This window comes from Epinephelus moara, chromosome 4 (assembly GCF_006386435.1).
Source record: "Epinephelus moara isolate mb chromosome 4, YSFRI_EMoa_1.0, whole genome shotgun sequence".
In the NCBI taxonomy this organism is placed as follows: Eukaryota; Metazoa; Chordata; class Actinopteri; order Perciformes; family Serranidae; genus Epinephelus; species Epinephelus moara.
The window spans coordinates 45,462,264-45,479,838 of record NC_065509.1 but is presented as its reverse complement, the minus strand read 5'-3'; the positions used below and the strand labels follow the sequence as shown (position 1 = coordinate 45,479,838).

The 17,575-nt window shown below is 43.0% G+C and overlaps 1 protein-coding gene across 2 annotated transcripts in view; it reads left to right on the top strand.

Annotated features, from left to right (window-relative positions):
- Window positions 1-15,187, top strand: part of rnf130 (ring finger protein 130) — a 16,953-nt gene extending 1,766 nt beyond the window's left edge. For both annotated transcript variants that reach the window (XM_050042501.1, XM_050042500.1), the window contains 7 exons: window positions 5,533-5,724; window positions 6,986-7,236; window positions 8,722-8,793; window positions 10,076-10,158; window positions 10,478-10,574; window positions 10,685-10,871; window positions 12,771-15,187. In XM_050042501.1, coding sequence (XP_049898458.1) covers window positions 5,533-5,724; window positions 6,986-7,236; window positions 8,722-8,793; window positions 10,076-10,158; window positions 10,478-10,574; window positions 10,685-10,871; window positions 12,771-12,883 — 995 coding nt within the window. In that variant the 3' untranslated portion in view covers window positions 12,884-15,187. The remainder of the gene's footprint in view (window positions 1-5,532; window positions 5,725-6,985; window positions 7,237-8,721; window positions 8,794-10,075; window positions 10,159-10,477; window positions 10,575-10,684; window positions 10,872-12,770) is intronic.
- Window positions 15,188-17,575: the final 2,388 nt, after the last annotated feature.

Here is a 17,575-nt window from a genome sequence, read left to right as displayed (position 1 = left end):
AGAGCTCAGAGTCACATGACACACCTGTGTGATCATCACTGCAGCTCAGAGTCACATGACACACCTGTGTGATCATCACTGCAGAAACAATCCTCACTGTGAGTTTATGATTATAGATGCAACAGTTCAGTCAGACAGATCTCATCAGCCATTCATTACTCTTTCCCTCAGTATCACAAACACTCTGGTGTTACGTTAAAGAGTTTTATGTGACAGAATCAAAGGAGTTTCTTCATCATACAAACTGAGAAGCATAAAACACTCACTCTCTACTTAAAGCTGCAGTAGGGCGTTTAATTTAGGTGTTATTGGGCAAAAATCCCAAAATAACCTTTGATCATATTGTAATTTAAGCGTTCTGAGAGAAAACTGGACTCCTGCTCCTCGTCTTGTTGTCAGGAGATTTTGTCCAATCACAGGTCATTTCAGACAGAGGGCGTTCCTATTGGCTGTTCTACGTGAAGAGTTTTCTAAATGGAGATAAAACGATAATAATAGTAATAACAGGAGCTAAAGGCTCACAGCTGTAGCTTCATCTTTATGTAGCTAACGTCAGCTAGAGCCTCAAACAGTGTGTCCTTCGCCTCACTCCCCGCCGCTACAGCCCACCTCACCAGGAGGAGAGTGGGCAGCAGCTCCAGAGACTGACCTCCAGTCGGGGACACAATCCAGTCAAGACAAACCCCAGCTCAGGGGGCAGACAGCGACCAGCAGAGCCAGAGAGCCGCCGTTTAAGACGTCTCCATGTGTGAGTTCCAGAGCTGCAATTTTATGTTGTACAGACGGAGATTGCTAAATATATTTTTAGGATTGTTATTGGGAAAATAATGTTAGCCATGTAGCAAACTTTTCAACCAACTAGTGCACTAGCATGCTAGCTACAAAGCTAGTGAAGCTTGCTAGCTAACGCTGTCTGCTTAGGATAGAGGAGCAGGAGGAGGGGGGTTCAGATTCTGCTGTGACCTCCCACACTTTGAAGTCATTTATAATAAAACCGAAACATGTTTTAAGTTCTGGCCCTTTTTTAAAATTCAGATTTTTTTTCTGGTGTTTCTACATCGTCTGATTCTGTCTGACAGCCTGTCGTTTACATTTCACTCTGATGTTCTCCACACTGTTTGGAGACGAATTGAGGTGAGTCTGAAACCACGACCCCCGACAGTGAACTGCTTCACCTTAGTAATGTTTGCGCTGCATGTTTGAGGATCTAGAGGATTAACTTTGTTGACGATGACGTCACTGGCTCTGCTGTTTACACAAGTTCTTCCTGGTTCTGTCAGCGATCCGTCACGTCTACACGCCTTCGCCTTCACATAATTCAAACCTGTCTGTGTGTGACCCCTACCATCAGGGTTGGGTACTGAAGTCACCATACTTTTAAGAGTAATGACCAAATTACGTCTGAACTACAGAGAGCCGACTGGCGGTGCCAAATACGGCTGTGGAATTAATCGTCTGGTGATCGCGATTGTGATTTTCAGGTCAAACGATTTCAAAATTAATGAAATCGAGAGTAAACTATTTTTGGTCACGGATGCCTGGAGATTTTATTTTGTCTTCTACGGAAGCCGTGCACGCGTAATACCACCCCCTCCCCTCCTCTGTTCACTCCACGAGCCAGTCTAGTAGGTGAACTACGAATAATGCGCGGGGCAGGTGATCGCTGAAGATTTCAAAAACAGTGTGCGGAAAATGGCAGAGGAAGAGTGAGAGAGGTGGGTCTGTGTGTGTGTGTGTGTGTGTGTGTGTGTGTGTGCGTGTGCGTGTGCGTGTGTACGTGCGTGCATCGGGGCCAAACTCCGCCGTGCTCGATACAGAGAGCAGAGGTGAATTGTAAACTCGCGACCATGTAGAGACAGAAATGACATACCGTCGTGTAAATAATATGTCATCACGTGCGCCGCACAATCGTTTGCATAATCATGATTTCAATTTTGACCAAAATAATCGTGATTATGATTTTTTTCCAAATTCGAGCAGCCCTAGCACCAAATTTTGGTACCTGAGAGTTCACCTGTGTGACAACACCTGGCTTAGACTGTCACTGCAGCTTAACTGGTCTCTTTTCTTTTATAATTTAGAGATAGCCTCGTATCACTGCTGTTTATGAAAGTGATTTTTAAATTACGTACTTCTGCAACATATGAGAGAGACACACACACACACTCTCACACACACACACACACACACACACACACACACACACACACAGATGCTCTATATGTGATAAGTAAATAATTGCTTGTTGACTGCAGCTTGTTTAAAGAAATAGATTTTGATTATTATGAAGAAGAAATACTTTATTAATCTCAGAGGGGAAATTAAATTCTTTCCTTCTGTTGCCATACACACACAAGCCTGAAATACACACACACACAAACACATTAATCCAAGTTGTGAGTATTGTTTTAACAGAATAAATTGGTGTTGTGTCAGTATGTCGGGTGATGTAACTCTCTGATGCTCTGTCTGTCAGAGTTAGATCAGATGAATGATTCATAGCTCACACATTACCTGAAGTCTCATCTTTATACAACTAATATTCAAACTGGTTTAAATAAAGAATTTGATCATACTCTACTCAAAAAAATGAAGGGAACATTTAATGGTCCCAGTCTGACAGGAAGTCAGGTAAACTTCAGAGAGGTCAGTCCAGTGATTGTGAATCAGTTTCAGCTGCTTTGAGTCAAATCAAAGAGACAACAGGAACAATGGAGAGACAAACAGGAAATGGTTTTACATGTGGTGTCCACAGACAGTTGCTCTCTCCTTATCCTTCCTGACTGATTCTTCTCTAGTTTGGTCTTCTGCTAGTGTCCTTGGCACTACTGGTAGCATGAGGCGGCACCTGCAGCCCAATCAGGTTGATACCATACCTCCATGAGGGTGGCATGAGGGCCCCACATCCTCTAGTGGGACCTGTGCTCACAGCCCAGCACCGTGCAGCTCCATCATTCAGCAGAGAACACCAGAACTGGCAGGTCCACCATCGGCGCCCCGTTCTCTTCACAGATGAGAGCAGGTTCACACTGAGCACATGTGACTCATCGGGAGCATGCCCAGACGTTGTCAGGAGGTCATACAGGCAGGCGTGGGCTGTGCACACGACTGAGTCAGAAGATGAGTTGATGTGATAAAATTCTCACACGATGGATTAGCCTGTGATTTAAATGTTTGACGCTGATTTTGAATCCAGCCCTCAGTGGGTCGATGGTTTTGGTTTCCACCGACAGTTGTTATGTCATTTGGTTCTCAGCTAACTAAACAATGTACATCAGTAAAGATTTTACACTTGAATAATTTGTTCATCAAGCTCTGATGTGGGATTTAGGTGTTCTCTTCATTTTTTTTGAGCAGTGTATTTCCTGATCTTTGCTGAGTAACAGTTTTGTGTGAAAAGAATTAAAGGCCTGTCCCAAATATAGGCCTGTTGAGTGCTGTAATTTAAGCAAATAATAGCCCGGGCTACTAATAGAAATTTTACGGTAAGTATGTAATTTAAAAAACACAATAAAAAAGAAAAGAAAACAGACCAGATACCTGTTCACCTATACTCACGCTTTACTGATCCAGGTGTGCTCTTAATTTGGCACAGATTGACAGTTTGGTTCTGAAGGTCAGAGTGTCTATAGTATATGTAGTAGTATATGCAGTAGTGCTGTAGTAGTGGGACACTGAGGTGGGGCTGAAGGTCAGAGTGTCTATAGTATATGTAGTAGAATATATACTACAAGGGGAAACAGTTAGCCTAGTCTAGCATAAAAAACAAGAAACAAGGGGGAGTAGCTATCTTAGCTTAGCATAAAAACAAGAAAGACGGGGAAACAGTTACGCATATAGTAGTATATGCAGTAGTACTGTAGTAGTGGGACACTGTGGTGTGGCTGAAGGTCAGAGTGTCTGTAGTATATGTCGTAGTATATGCAGTAGTACTGTAGTAGTGGGACACTGTGGTGTGGCTGAAGGTGAGAGTGGCTGTAGTATATGTCGTAGTATATGCAGTAGTACTGTAGTAGTGGGACACTGTGGTGTGGCTGAAGGTCAGAGTGTCTGTAGTATATGTAGTAGTATATGTAGTAGTACTGTAGTAGTGGGACACTGTTGCGTGGCTAAAGGTCAGAGTGGCTGTAGTATATGTAGTAGTATATGCAGTAGTACTGTAGTAGTGGGACACTGGCGTGGCTGAAGGTCAGAGTGTTTGTAGTATATGTAGTAGTATATGCAGTAGTACTGTAGTAGTGGGACACTGTGGTGTGGCTGAAGGTCAGAGTGTCTGTAGTATATGTTGTAGTATATGCAGTAGTACTGTAGTAGTGGGACACTGGTGTGGCTAAAGGTCAGAGTGTCTGTAGTATATGTCGTAGTATATGCAGTAGTACTGTAGTAGTGGGACACTGTGGTGTGGCTGAAGGTCAGAGTGTCTGTAGTATATGCAGTAGTACTGTAGTAGTGGGACACTGTTGCGTGGCTGAAGGTCAGAGTGGCTGTAGTATATGTCGTAGTATATGCAGTAGTACTGTAGTAGTGGGACACTGTGGTGTGGCTGAAGGTCAGAGTGGCTGTAATATATGTCGTAGTATATGCAGTAGTACTGTAGTAGTGGGACACTGGTGTGGCTGAAGGTCAGAGTGTCTGTAGTATATGTCGTAGTATATGCAGTAGTACTGTAGTAGTGGGACACTGTGGCGTGGCTGAAGGTCAGAGTGGCTGTAATATATGTCGTAGTATATGCAGTGGTACTGTAGTAGTGGGACACTGTGGTGTGGCTGAAGGTCAGATTGGCTGTAATATATGTCGTAGTATATGCAGTAGTACTGTAGTAGTGGGACACTGTGGTGTGGCTGAAGGTCAGTGTCTGTAGTATATGTCGTAGTATATGCAGTAGTACTGTAGTAGTGGGACACTGCGGCGGGCTTGGAGGTGTCAGGTTACAGTCAGACTGCCCTCACAGAAGGACACTGCAGCTCTGACTGTCTGCACCAGCTGAGCTTTAATATCTGTTAGAACTGATCCTGACATCAATACATACTTAAATCATCCTGCAGAGGGACAGAACAACGGTTATATCCAATAACTAATACAGACTCAGTGATGATGAGGTGATCAGAAAATGACTGTGAGGATGCAACCTGATGATCAATAAGTCAGTCGGAGGGTCTTTTCACTCTTGGCCTCTTTCAGACCTCCAAATGAACTCCGAGTGATGAGTCAGCGTTTTGTGGATCTGTGTGAACACTCAGATCCTCTGGAACAAACTGTCCTCAGACAGGTTTCATTTCCTGTCCGTGTTGTGGTTCCTTTAACCTGTACACTGTGAACACAAAGATCTCCAGGTTCACTGCAACACCTGTGTTTTAACCCTGGAGATCACATGGCTCTGGGACGCTCCAAAAACAAACAGACAGAAACATGTCTGCTGTTAACAGCAGCAGGAAGACAGTGATGATGATGGTGATGATGGCAGTAGAGGATGTTGTTGTGTTTTATCAGTGAAGTGGTAACTAGAGCAGTAACCATTCTGTGTCTCCTCAGTGGTGGACCGGCAGGGCTGCGACCCCAACACTCGTTTCCTGGTCCCTCCCAGGAACGTCCACTGGGTGGCGCTGCTGCAGAGAGGAAACTGCACCTTTAAAGAGAAGATCCTGAAGGCGGCAGCCTACAACGCCACGGCGGTCCTCATCTACAACAACTCCACCAATAAGACGGTGAAGATGGGACATGAAGGTCAGAGTCCAAACGCCACAGTTTATCTTAGTTTAGCATAACAAGGGGAAACAGTTGGTTTAGCCTAGCATAAAGACTGGAATTGGGGAAACAGCTATTTTCGATTAGCGTAAATACTAGAATCAGGGGAAACAACAGTTAGCTTAGTCTAGCATAAAAACAAGAAAGAAGGGGGAACAGTTAGCTTAGCTCAGTATAAAGACTGGAAACAAGAGGAACCACTACCTTATCTTAGAATAGAAAAGGGGAAACAGCTATCTTAGCTTAGCATAAGAACTGGAAACAAGGGGAAACAGTTAGCTTAGCTTAGCAAAATAACTGGAAACAAGAGGAAACAGTTAGCTTAGCTTAGCAAAATAACTGGAAACAAGGGGAAACAGTTAGCTTAGCTTAGCATAAGAACTTGAAACAAGGGGAAACAGCTATCTTAGATTAGCATAAGAACTGGAAAGGAAACTGTTAGCTTGCAATGTGGAAATATTCCTTTAAGTTGTGATTGAGAGGAGGAGAAGGAGGAGGAGGAGGACAGTGTGTATGTGAGGAGTGACTTCCTGAGAATCGATGCCGAGGTCTAAATATAGACTGGAATGTGTCATTAATTGATGAGGTCACTGTGACCTCACACTGTGTGTGTGTGTGTGTGTGTGTGTGTGTGTGTGTGTGTGTGTGTGTGTGTGTGTGTGTGTTATGGTCCTGGTGCTGAATGTCAGAGAGCACAAACAGAAACAATCTGCTCTGCTGAGAAAAAAAAAAAATCATTATTATAAACTTGATTTCTGAACCAAACAAAAACAATTTGAAAACGTAAATATTAAAATACATTAAAACAACTTGCACAGTAAAATGTGCAGTAGTGTCACACTGCAGTACAGTGTAGTACTGTTATACTGCAGTACATTGTAGTACTGTTACACTGCGGTACAGTGCAGTAGTGTCACATTGTAGTACAGTGTAGTACTGTTATACTGCGGTACAGTGCAGTAGTGTCACAATGCAGTACAGTGTAGTACTGTTATACTGCAGTACAGTGCAGTAGTGTCACACTGCAGTACAGTGTAACTGCAGTACAGTGCAGTAGTGTCACACTGCAGTACAGTGTATTAGTGTCACACTGCAGTACAGTGTAGTACTGTTATACTGCAGTACAGTACTGCAGTACAGTGTAGTACTGTTATACTGCAGTACAGTGTATTCGTGTCACACTGCAGTACAGTGTAGTAACCTGTCCTGACTCTACTTGTCCCTGGTTCTGTACATTCAGGTACCGGTGACACGGTGGCGGTGATGATTACAGAGGCGTACGGTAAAGAGATCCTGGCTCACCTAGAGAGGAATCTGACCGTCCTGGTCTCAGTGGTGGTCGGCCAACGTGGTTCTGCCAAAAACATTAACCGAGGCTCGCTGGTCTTTGTCTCCATTTCCTTCATCGTCCTCATGATCATCTCTTCTGCCTGGCTCATCTTCTACTTCATCCAGAAGATCCGCTACACCAGCGCCCGTGACCGCAGCCAGGTGATATGCTAACACACCGCTAACATGCTAATTTAAAGGTAACAGGCTAAAGCACCGCTTACAAGCTAACAGGCTAACACACCGCTAATATGCTAATACAAAGCTAACACTTTAACACACCACTAAAATGCTAATGTAAAGTTAACAAGCTGACACACAGATAACGTACAGCTAATAAGCAAACATATAGCTAACAGGCTAACACACTGCTGACAGGCTAACACACTGCTAACACGCTAACTGACTAACACACTGCAAACAGACTAACACACTGCTAACTGGCTAACACACTGCTGACAGGCTAACTGACTAACACACTGCTAACAGACTAACACACTGCTAACAGATTAACATACTTCTAACAGACTAACACACTGCTAACTGGCTAACACACTGCTAACAGACTAACACACTGCTAACACACTGCTAACAGACTAACACACTGCTAACAGACTAACCCACTGCTAACACACTAACTGGCTAACACACTGCTAACAGACTAACACACTGCTAACAGACTAACACACTGCTAACAGATTAACATACTGCTAACAGACTAACACACTGCTAACAGATTAACACACTGCTAACAGACTAACACACTGCTAACAGATTAATATACTGCAAACAGACTAACACACTGCTAACAGATTAACATACTACTAACAGATTAACACACTGTTTACAGACTAGCAGGCTAACACACAGCTAACATAGAGCTAATATGTTAACACACAGCTAACAGGCTTACACTCAGCTAACAGGTTATCACACAGCTAATATAGCACTAATATGCTAACATACAGCTAAGAGGCTTACACACAGCTAACACGCAGCTAACAGCTAATAGGCTAACTCCACTCTTCTCATCCCCCCTTATACATATCTTCTTCCTCTCCTCCTCCTCTTCCTCTCATCCTCCCATCCCCCTCTCCTCCTCTTCCTCCTCCTCTCGTTGTGCAGATGAACATTAATATTTAATGAGGTGAATCTCTGCTGAAAGTTTAATGGAGCAGTGGGTAGTCTCCCCCCACTGTAATATAACCTTCCTCTCAGGACTCTGTCTCCCTCCTCCTCATCCTCCTCCTCCCCCCTCTCTCCATCTGCTGCAGAACAACCTTCACTTCACCTCATCAGCATCTGCTGACCCTGAAGTACTGTTGACAGTACTGTAGTACACATGCCTCACAGACAGTAGTACTGTTTACAGTACACATGCCTCACAGACAGTAGTACTGTTGACAGTACACATGCCTCACAGATAGTAGTACTGTTTACAGTACACATGCCTCACAGACAGTAGTACTGTTGACAGTACACATGCCTCACAGACAGTAGTACTGTTGACAGTACTGTAGTACACACGCCTCACAGACAGTAGTACACATGACTCACAGACAGTAGTACTGTTGACAGTACTGTCACATATGTGTTCATGTGTCCACTTCCTGTTTGACCTGTAGTAACTTCCTCTCTGTCCCTCAGCGTCGTCTTGGTGATGCAGCAAAGAAAGCCATTGGGAAGCTGACCACGAGGACGGTGAAGAAAGGAGACAAGGTAAAGACGTCTTTAACGTCTTGTTAATGTTGACCCCGGGGGGCAATTTTGTTTACAGCACAATACGTAAAACACATACATCTACTCTGTAGATACGATGACACACATAGATTACACAGACATATCACACATAAATTACACATATACACACAGAATAACTCTCTTGGTCTTTGATATATTTAACTGTAAATGTGACGCCTCACACCAGCTCACAAAACAGGTCCATGCCCAATTTCATCCTGGTTCAGTGAGCTAACTACGGCAGTATCATTTGCAAATTTAATATATGACTCCCAGGGTGACTTTTTTTCTTTTTTCATCTTTCTAGCATGTAGCTAGCTAACGCTGTCTGCTTATTATCTTCTTGATCGTAACAGAATACATAAACTTTCACCACTGATAAGGACGCCACAAGAACACATGTTCAGATTATCAAACAGAAGGTGGATCATCGGTGTTTGTTTCTGCCCACTAGTGTTTGATAATGTAGCTAGCGTGCTAATGTTAGCGAGCCTTTATTTTCCCAGGATGGTGCGTGGGTGCAGACAGAACCAAACTAAACTGACTTTATACAACTGAAAGAAAGAACATGTGTTCTTGTGGTGTCCTTTGTAAAATGATCAGAGGTGACAGTTTCTATATTCTGACAGAATCAAGCAGACAGTGTTCTGTAGCTAACGTGCTAGCTAGTTAAAAAGTTGATTGCCTCCACATGAAATTACGTTCTATAGAAATGTCTCCACAGGTATTAATCAGGACAATGAGACAAATTCATGTTTGACAAACAAGAGTTTTTACAGTTCCTCATGAATTATTTTCCAGTACATCAGTGATTCAGTTCCTGTCAGTGTAACACACACTCCTCTACTGAGCGTCCAGCAGCGATTAGACACTAAATATTCACATTATAATGAACTGGAGACTAAACTTGATTTTTCTGCTACATGTTGAACATAAACCCATGAATGTAAAAATGTCTCACTGCAGATGGTTGAGAAATATAAATGTTATAAAGCTTTTTATCCTGAAAAACTGCTGCTCCTGTCTCCTGTCTTTCCGTCTCCAAAATGGCGGCACCACTGACGTATGATCCAGCAGCCAATGAGGCGTCTATATTTCATATAGAAGCTGAAAACTACCAGTTGTGACCAGAAAACAACAGGTTTTAATTTGTAAAGTTTCGATGTCACGTTAACATATTCATGTTTGTGTGTATGTGTGTGTGTGTGTGTGTGTGTGTGTGTGTGTTTGTTTGTTTGTTTGTTTGTTTGTTTGTTTGCAGGAAACTGATCCAGATTTTAACCACTGTGCGGTGTGTATCGAAGCGTACCAGCTGAACGATGTGGTCCGCATCCTGCCCTGCAAGTGAGTCTGAACACACTCATACGTTAATGACGCACTGGACTCTATCACCAGTCAGCCCAGTATCAGTCAGACCAGTATCACCAGTCAGCCCAGTATCAGTCAGCCCAGTATCACCAGTCAGCCCAGTATCACCAGTCAGCCCAGTATCAGTCAGACCAGTATCAGTCAGACCAGTATCACCAGTCAGACCAGTATCAGTCAGCCCAGTATCAGTCAGTATAAAACATCATATATGAAGTCTGAACTGGTCCTGGATCGGATCTGTGTTCTGATGCTCTGATATTTGTGTGTGTGTGTGTGTGTGTGTGTGTGTTTGCAGACATGTCTTCCATAAGGTGTGTGTGGACCCGTGGCTGAACGAGCACTGCACCTGTCCCATGTGTAAACTCAACATCCTGAAGGCTCTGGGCATCATGGTGAGTCATCGATGACATCATTAACACACACACACACACACACACACACACACACACAGACGTACACACCACGTGTGTCTCTAACACCTGTCCCCTGTCTCCGTCCTCAGACCAGTCTCCCCTGTGTGGACAGCGTGGTGTTGGACGTGGAGCGTCTGGGCGTCAGTCAGGCGTCCAGCAGCCAGAGAGCAACGCTGGGTGACAGCAACCAGCCGTCCATCAGCCTGGAGCCGCTCAGCCCCCCCCACCCTGAGGCCACGCCCAGAACCCCTGCTGACATCACCATCGCTGTGACCAGTAAGAAAGCAGCAGGACATGATGGCACGGCACCATAAACACAAGACACAGGGCAACTTTACAATCAGATGGCAACTTTATAATCACAGAGCAACTTTACAATCACAGGGCAACTTTATAATCACAAAGCAACTTTATAATCACAGGGAAACTTTATAATCACAGGGAAATTTTATAATCACAGAGCAACTTTATAATCACAGGGAAACTTTATAATCACAGGGAAACTTTACAGTCACAGGGCAACTTTGCAATCACAGAGCAACTGAACTCTGATACAGGTGCCAACACATAACTGTAGGTGCAACTAAACTTTACATTCAACCTAAAGCAAATTAACACTGTGATAACCTTACACTTTTATAGAGCAACTTTACACTGTTGTAGAGCAACTTGACACTATAAATACTGTCATAGAACAACTTTACACAATTAGTACTGTCATAGAACAACTTTACACTATTAATACTGTCATAGAGCAAATTAACACTGTTAATACCGTCATAGAACAACTTTACACTGTTATAGAGCAACTTCACACTGTTAATACTGTCATAGAGCAACTTTACACTGTTATAGAGCAACTTCACACTGTTAATACTGTCATAGAGCAACTTTACACTGTCATAGAGCAACTTCACACTATTAATACTGTCATAGAGCAACTTTACACTGTCACAGAGCAACTTCACACTATTAATACTGTCATAGAGCAACTTTACACTGTCATAGAGCAACTTCACACTGTTAATACCGTCATAGAACAACTTTACACTGTCATAGAGCAACTTCACACTATTAATACTGTCATAGAGCAACTTCACACCATTAATACCATCATAGAGCAACTTTACACTGTCATAGAGCAACTTCACACTGTTAATACCGTCATAGAACAACTTTACACTGTCATAGAGCAACTTCACACTATTAATACTGTCATAGAGCAACTTCACACCATTAATACCATCATAGAGCAACTTCACACTATTAATACTGTCACGGAGCAACTTCACACTATTAATACTGTCATAGAGCTAGGCTATCACACAGGATTTTCACATGTCGGACAACCTCAGAGTCACACAGACACAAATATAAAACAGGAGCAGCTGTTGAGAAACATTGAATGCTGCTCACACAGATAACGACCCTGAGCTCAGCCTCTGAGGTCACTGCATTCTCTTCATTATATTAGTAACACTGTGCTGCGGACATGTTGCTGCAGACATGTTGCTGCAGACATGTTGCTGCAGACATGTTGCTGCAGACGTGTCGTGCCATGTCTGTGCCTCAGGTATTTCAGCCGTGTGTCAGAAAACCAACTTCACACTGTCGTGGAGCAGAAGAGATCTGGTAGATCTATGATAACTGTGATAGAGCTTAATAAAACTCAGTTTCAGACGACCACAGAACAAGAGGATGATTTTGTCAAAGATGATCCTGGTCGCTGTGTCGGGCAGAAATGAATCCAGGTTATATCGTCCTTTCCTTCAGTGTCTGTTGGTTTTGCTGCAGTGTCTCAAATTGTCCACTAGACGGAGCCAGTGACATCATAAACATACACCTGATGATGTCATCAGATTAGTCTTATAGATCCTCAGTGTGAGCTGAAACTCTGAAAGTCTGCATCATAGATTTAATTTATTTTAATAGCGATGTTGGTGTTGATCCAGCTGATGATCTGAGGACAGAACAAACACAACTTCCTGTCTGCTGCTGTCTGTTAAATTATTGAATATTGATAAATGTGGCGTAGTTTGATTCTAACAGTATTGTTTTATAACCACATATATTTGTACATGTATGTAATATATTTACATGACTCATACGGCGCACATTGTCATGTAAATCTTTTTCGTTCTGACGTGGATGTTGATTGTTTTTCTGTGTCGTCAGGCGGCGGTCACTTCTTCAACAGGAACTCAATGTCTCCTCGCAGCGTCGTCTGTGAGATGGAGCTGCCGGACATTCAGGCCTCGCTCGACCTCTACGACGACAACAAGTCCTGAGGCTCATCGTCATGGTTACGACCTCACTGCCTCCACCTCCACCTGCTGATGGACGGACAACCCAATAAGGAAGCAGGATGTGTTTGGTGTTTCCTGTAGGGTGGGTGGATGGTCAGGGGGTCTGAAAATGGAAAAACGTGGACGAACTTTGAAAAATCATTTAATCCATCAGACTTTCTTCAGCCTGGACTCAGTCTGGATCCTGGTCTCAGTTTATACCCCGTAACTCAACATGTTTTTATTTTCCCCAAAAGAAGAAAAACTTTTGAGGAAACAGAGATGGTTTTTGTGTCAAATTATTAGAAATTCTTTCTAAAACAAATATTCCTGAGATCTGTACTCCAGACCCAAATTCAACCAAGGAAGTAGAACCTGAACTAGGATCCTCTGATGGAACCAGGGGTAATGCCTTGGTTGAGTTTCTTGAAAAGTTCCTGTAAAGGTTTTGGAGTCCCCAGAGCACTCTTTTGTTCTTGGAAAAGGGTTACTGGGGTAGGTCCTTTGTTTCTAAAAAGGTTCCTGGAAAGGTTCCTGAACAGCTAAAAACATGTATGGGTCCCGGCAAAACGTTGTAAATTTCTTAAACGGTTCTTTTATAGGTTCTGAGTTCTCAAAAAGGTCCCTACGTTTCTGGAAAAGGTCCAGAGCTCCTTAGAAGGATCCTGGATTCCTGAAAAAGGGCTCCTGGGTTCTTCTAAAAAGTTTGTGAATTCTTAAAGAGGTTTCTTGGTTCTGAAAATGCCCCGGAGTGCCTAAAACGGTTCTTTAAAAAGTTTCAGAGGCCCTTAAAGTTCCCAGGCTCTTGTAAAAAAGAGAGATCCTAAAGCATTTCTTGGGTTCCTGGAGCAATTTTGTGAGTTCCTAAAGATTTCCTGAACAGGTTCCCAGACTCCATAAAATGTTCCCTGAAGCATTTACTGGACACCAAATGCACTCTTGGAAAAGGTTTTGAGATCCCAAAAAGGTTCATGAGTGCCTAAAGAGTTCCTGGAAAGGTTCTTGGAGTCTTGGAAGGGTTCTTGGGTTCCTGTAAATGATCCTGAGCTCTTAAAAGGGTTCGTAAAACATTTCTGAGGTGTTAAAAATGTTCTTGGGTTGTCAAAAAAATCTAGTTCCTACCAAGGATCCTGAAATGGTTCTCAAGGCTTTAAAAAGGTTCCTGTGCTCCTGGAAAACAGGTGAAAAGATTTTTATTTGAGACGATCCTGCCTGAACCTAAATGGACCTGGAAGCGCCAGGACTAGAACCATAACAGACCCAGAGAACATGAACCAAGAAAAGGTTCTCTGATGTTCTGCATTAAGGCAGGACTCTGGACATTTGGGAATCTGTAACTTGACCCTCTGATTGGCTGACTGAAGATGACACCATCAACAGACTCTTGTGGACTCCAGTTAGTCTGACTGAAGACCTGGATCAGAATTCCTCAATAAACTGACTGAGCTTATTCTTCGTGCTCTTCATCAGACTGGAACCAGCACCAGAGGAAGACCTGGATCCGGATCCTCTGTAGAAACTCTGGAGGAAACCGTCTTGTGAACTTTAACAGTGTTAAATCCCCTGTAGCAAAAAGAGACGTTAGATTTAAAGGAACAGTCCGATATTTCAGAAAATACTCCTGTTCTCTGTTTGAGCATCATGTGGGGATCCTCAGGGAGGCGTCCCGGGTCCTCTGTTCTTCTTATTAAAGGGACACTTCTACATGTATTAAACCCTCGTGTTCTCCAGACTCAGACGAGACGATGAGTAGCTTAGCTTAGCACAAATAGTGGAAGCAGGTGGAAACTGTTAGCTCCACCAAAAGAGAGAAAATTAACCTCCAACAACCTCCAGTCCATCTGAGTTTACCTTGTTAGCTAATGGGGCTAGTCAGCAGTTCGTCTTGTAGTCCGCTGGTCGAGTTAACAGTAGAGTCATCTGGAGTCTGCAGGTCTTTGAGCCAATCAGAAGAGAGTCGGAGGTGAGTCATTTCCTGTACTGCCAGAAACTGAAAAGCAGAAAACAAATAAGTTCACTTTGATGATTGTTAAGTAATTTTTGCTCAATAATTAAGTTCTGTCCAGATGAAGCTCAAACTGTTGTGTAAAAGTTGGTGTAATACAACAGCTGGTCGGTGACACAAAACCACCACAGAAGAAGAAGAAGAAGTGGTGATTCAGAGAGCTCTCCTTCAAAGAGTCTCTCAGTTCTGGTCTGTATAGCCCCTTTTCCACTGCAGGAACTTTTATCAATTACCCGGAATTCTGAAAAACCTCTGCGCGTTTCCACCGAAATTACCCGGGTAAAAAACTTTCCCTCAACCCCAAATTTCGAAATTACCCGGGTAAAAAACTTTCCCTCAACCCCAAATTTACCCTGGAAAAAGTACCTAGTAGGGAGGTAGGACTTTTCAAATTACCCAGAATTCTTGAGGGGCGGGGCTGTTTGCTGAAGAACGCTGATTGGTGGAACACACACTTGCAGCATTCCGCACTTCCTGGTACAGGCAACCGCTGAAAACTTTATTTAATTTCTACAAGCTTCACTTCGTTTCTGTTTTGATGAAGGATAGGCACTGACACCTGGTACTAAATTAGCCCCGGGGCTAAAATATTAAAGGCCGTAGTGTCAGACATAACGTTAGTGTCGGTGGATGAGAGACTGTGGGCGGAGCATATTGAATATCGCTGTCTACATTGGTGAATTGTTCCTAATGAGCTCTAATGACAGCTGTCTGTATGTAGACTAACTTAGTTTGACACTTATCTTAAAATACTTTACACTGAGCTGCTGGCTGAGACAAACAGCCCCAACTCTCTACACCAGCACGTAACCAGCCAATGAACTGGCGGAGCCAAATACACGCCGCACGCCGAATCATCTACGTCATCACGCTAATTTGAATAAATTTACTGAAACTTTAGGTGAGGTGGAAACAAACCACACAAATTACCAGGAATTATTTTACCCAGGTAAATAAATCCCTGGGAATAAAAATTCCTGGAAATGTTGGTGGAAAAGGGGCTAATCTGGTACTTTCTTCTTGACCTGTGATCCAGGTGGCTCAGATCTTTAGAGATTGGCTTTTTTTTTTTTTTTTTTTTTCAGTGTCTGGTACAGACTGCTTTAGTGTCGACATTACGATGACATCATGTTATCAGCTGGAGGTGCAGCTGCCTCTCCCCCACAGGGCTGTAGGCTCCATAGGAGTGTTAAAATGTGTTTGTCTTGTTGTGTTATTGGGAGCCAGAATAGAAGGAGTCATGGCTCAAAACCAGCCGCCACTGCCCGTCAACAAAAACAAAGACAACTATGGTTAAATGTGATAAGACCAAAGGACTGGACGCACACTTCACCAGGCTTGAATGCAGAGTTAATTATGCTCATTAAACTTTACAAAGTGCTTCACGATTCAGCATCAAAATGAAATATTAAGAGATAACGACAGTTCATCACTGATAAATAATTATTTTATCAGTGAAACATTCTTGTATCTGTAATTATAAGACTATTCCTAATATGTGTCCCTCAGCTCCACAGTTGTCACTCAGTCAGCTGTTTGTCAGCGTCGACCCTTCAACGTAAAGTTCATATACAAACGAAGCCGTTCAGTCTTTAGATGAACATGTTCAAATCTGCAGCAGGAAGTGACACGGCTGCTCCCTCTCTTCCTATTGGCTCACAGACCTCAGGTGTGACGTCAGCAGGTGGACCCACTGTGTGATGCTACTAATGCGTCTCCTCTCTTGAAAAGTGGCGGACTGCTCCTTTAAAGTGTATGAATAAATTAAACAGCTTCTGAATTACTCAGCGTGTAATAATCAGCTCCACGACGGGGCTCAGTATATAAACAGCATTATACAATCTATAACCTGATCGATCGATATTATCTCTGAAGTGACCTGAAGACGTCCTGAAGGATTCGTCTGTCCTCGTCTGTCTGTCCTCGTCTCTGTGTCACATGGTACTGATGATTGTGGTGGTGGTGATGAAGAGGATGTGTGTGATGCTTTCAGTTCACTGTCTCTTACTGCCTCAGCATTAAAGTGTCATTATTGCCTTTAACGTGTGGCCGTCTGTCTTTATTTCTCCTCACAGGAAACAGTTTTAATACACACAGGAAGTAACTGAACATTTGACTAAAATACAAACGTAGCCTGTGAGATAAATCAGAGAAAGTGAAGTGTTGTAATTTGTTCAGTCTCATTTTATTTTCATTCATTATGACTCTGAGTGATCGCTGCGGCCAGAGGCTGCACAAATGTATGTCTGATTCTTGTGAGTACGATGTCTGAACGGCGCAGCCAATCAGGTGTCAGCAGCTCATTAACATTTAGTCATGTAGACATGGTGAAGACGAGATTTTATAGATTATATAGAAAAAACATTTAATTTTATTTAGATTGATACGGACTGTTAAGAATAAAAAATAAAATAAGACCATGACACAGGTGTGTTTGCCTTACTGAGAACACATACATTTATATTAGAATTATTTTTTAAATCATTTATCTTTGAACACAGGTTTATTTCAAAGGTGGTAACCTGAATCTCTTGCTGGGGCCTGCTCTCTCTATGGGCCCCTCCACCTCAGGGGCCCCTCCACCTCAGGGGCCCCAGTGCAGTAACACTGCCTGCACCGTCTGTATTTACGTCCCTGTCTCAGAGTTTTAGGAGGTTTTCTTGGTGATCAGCCAAGAAGTGTCTCTTGTC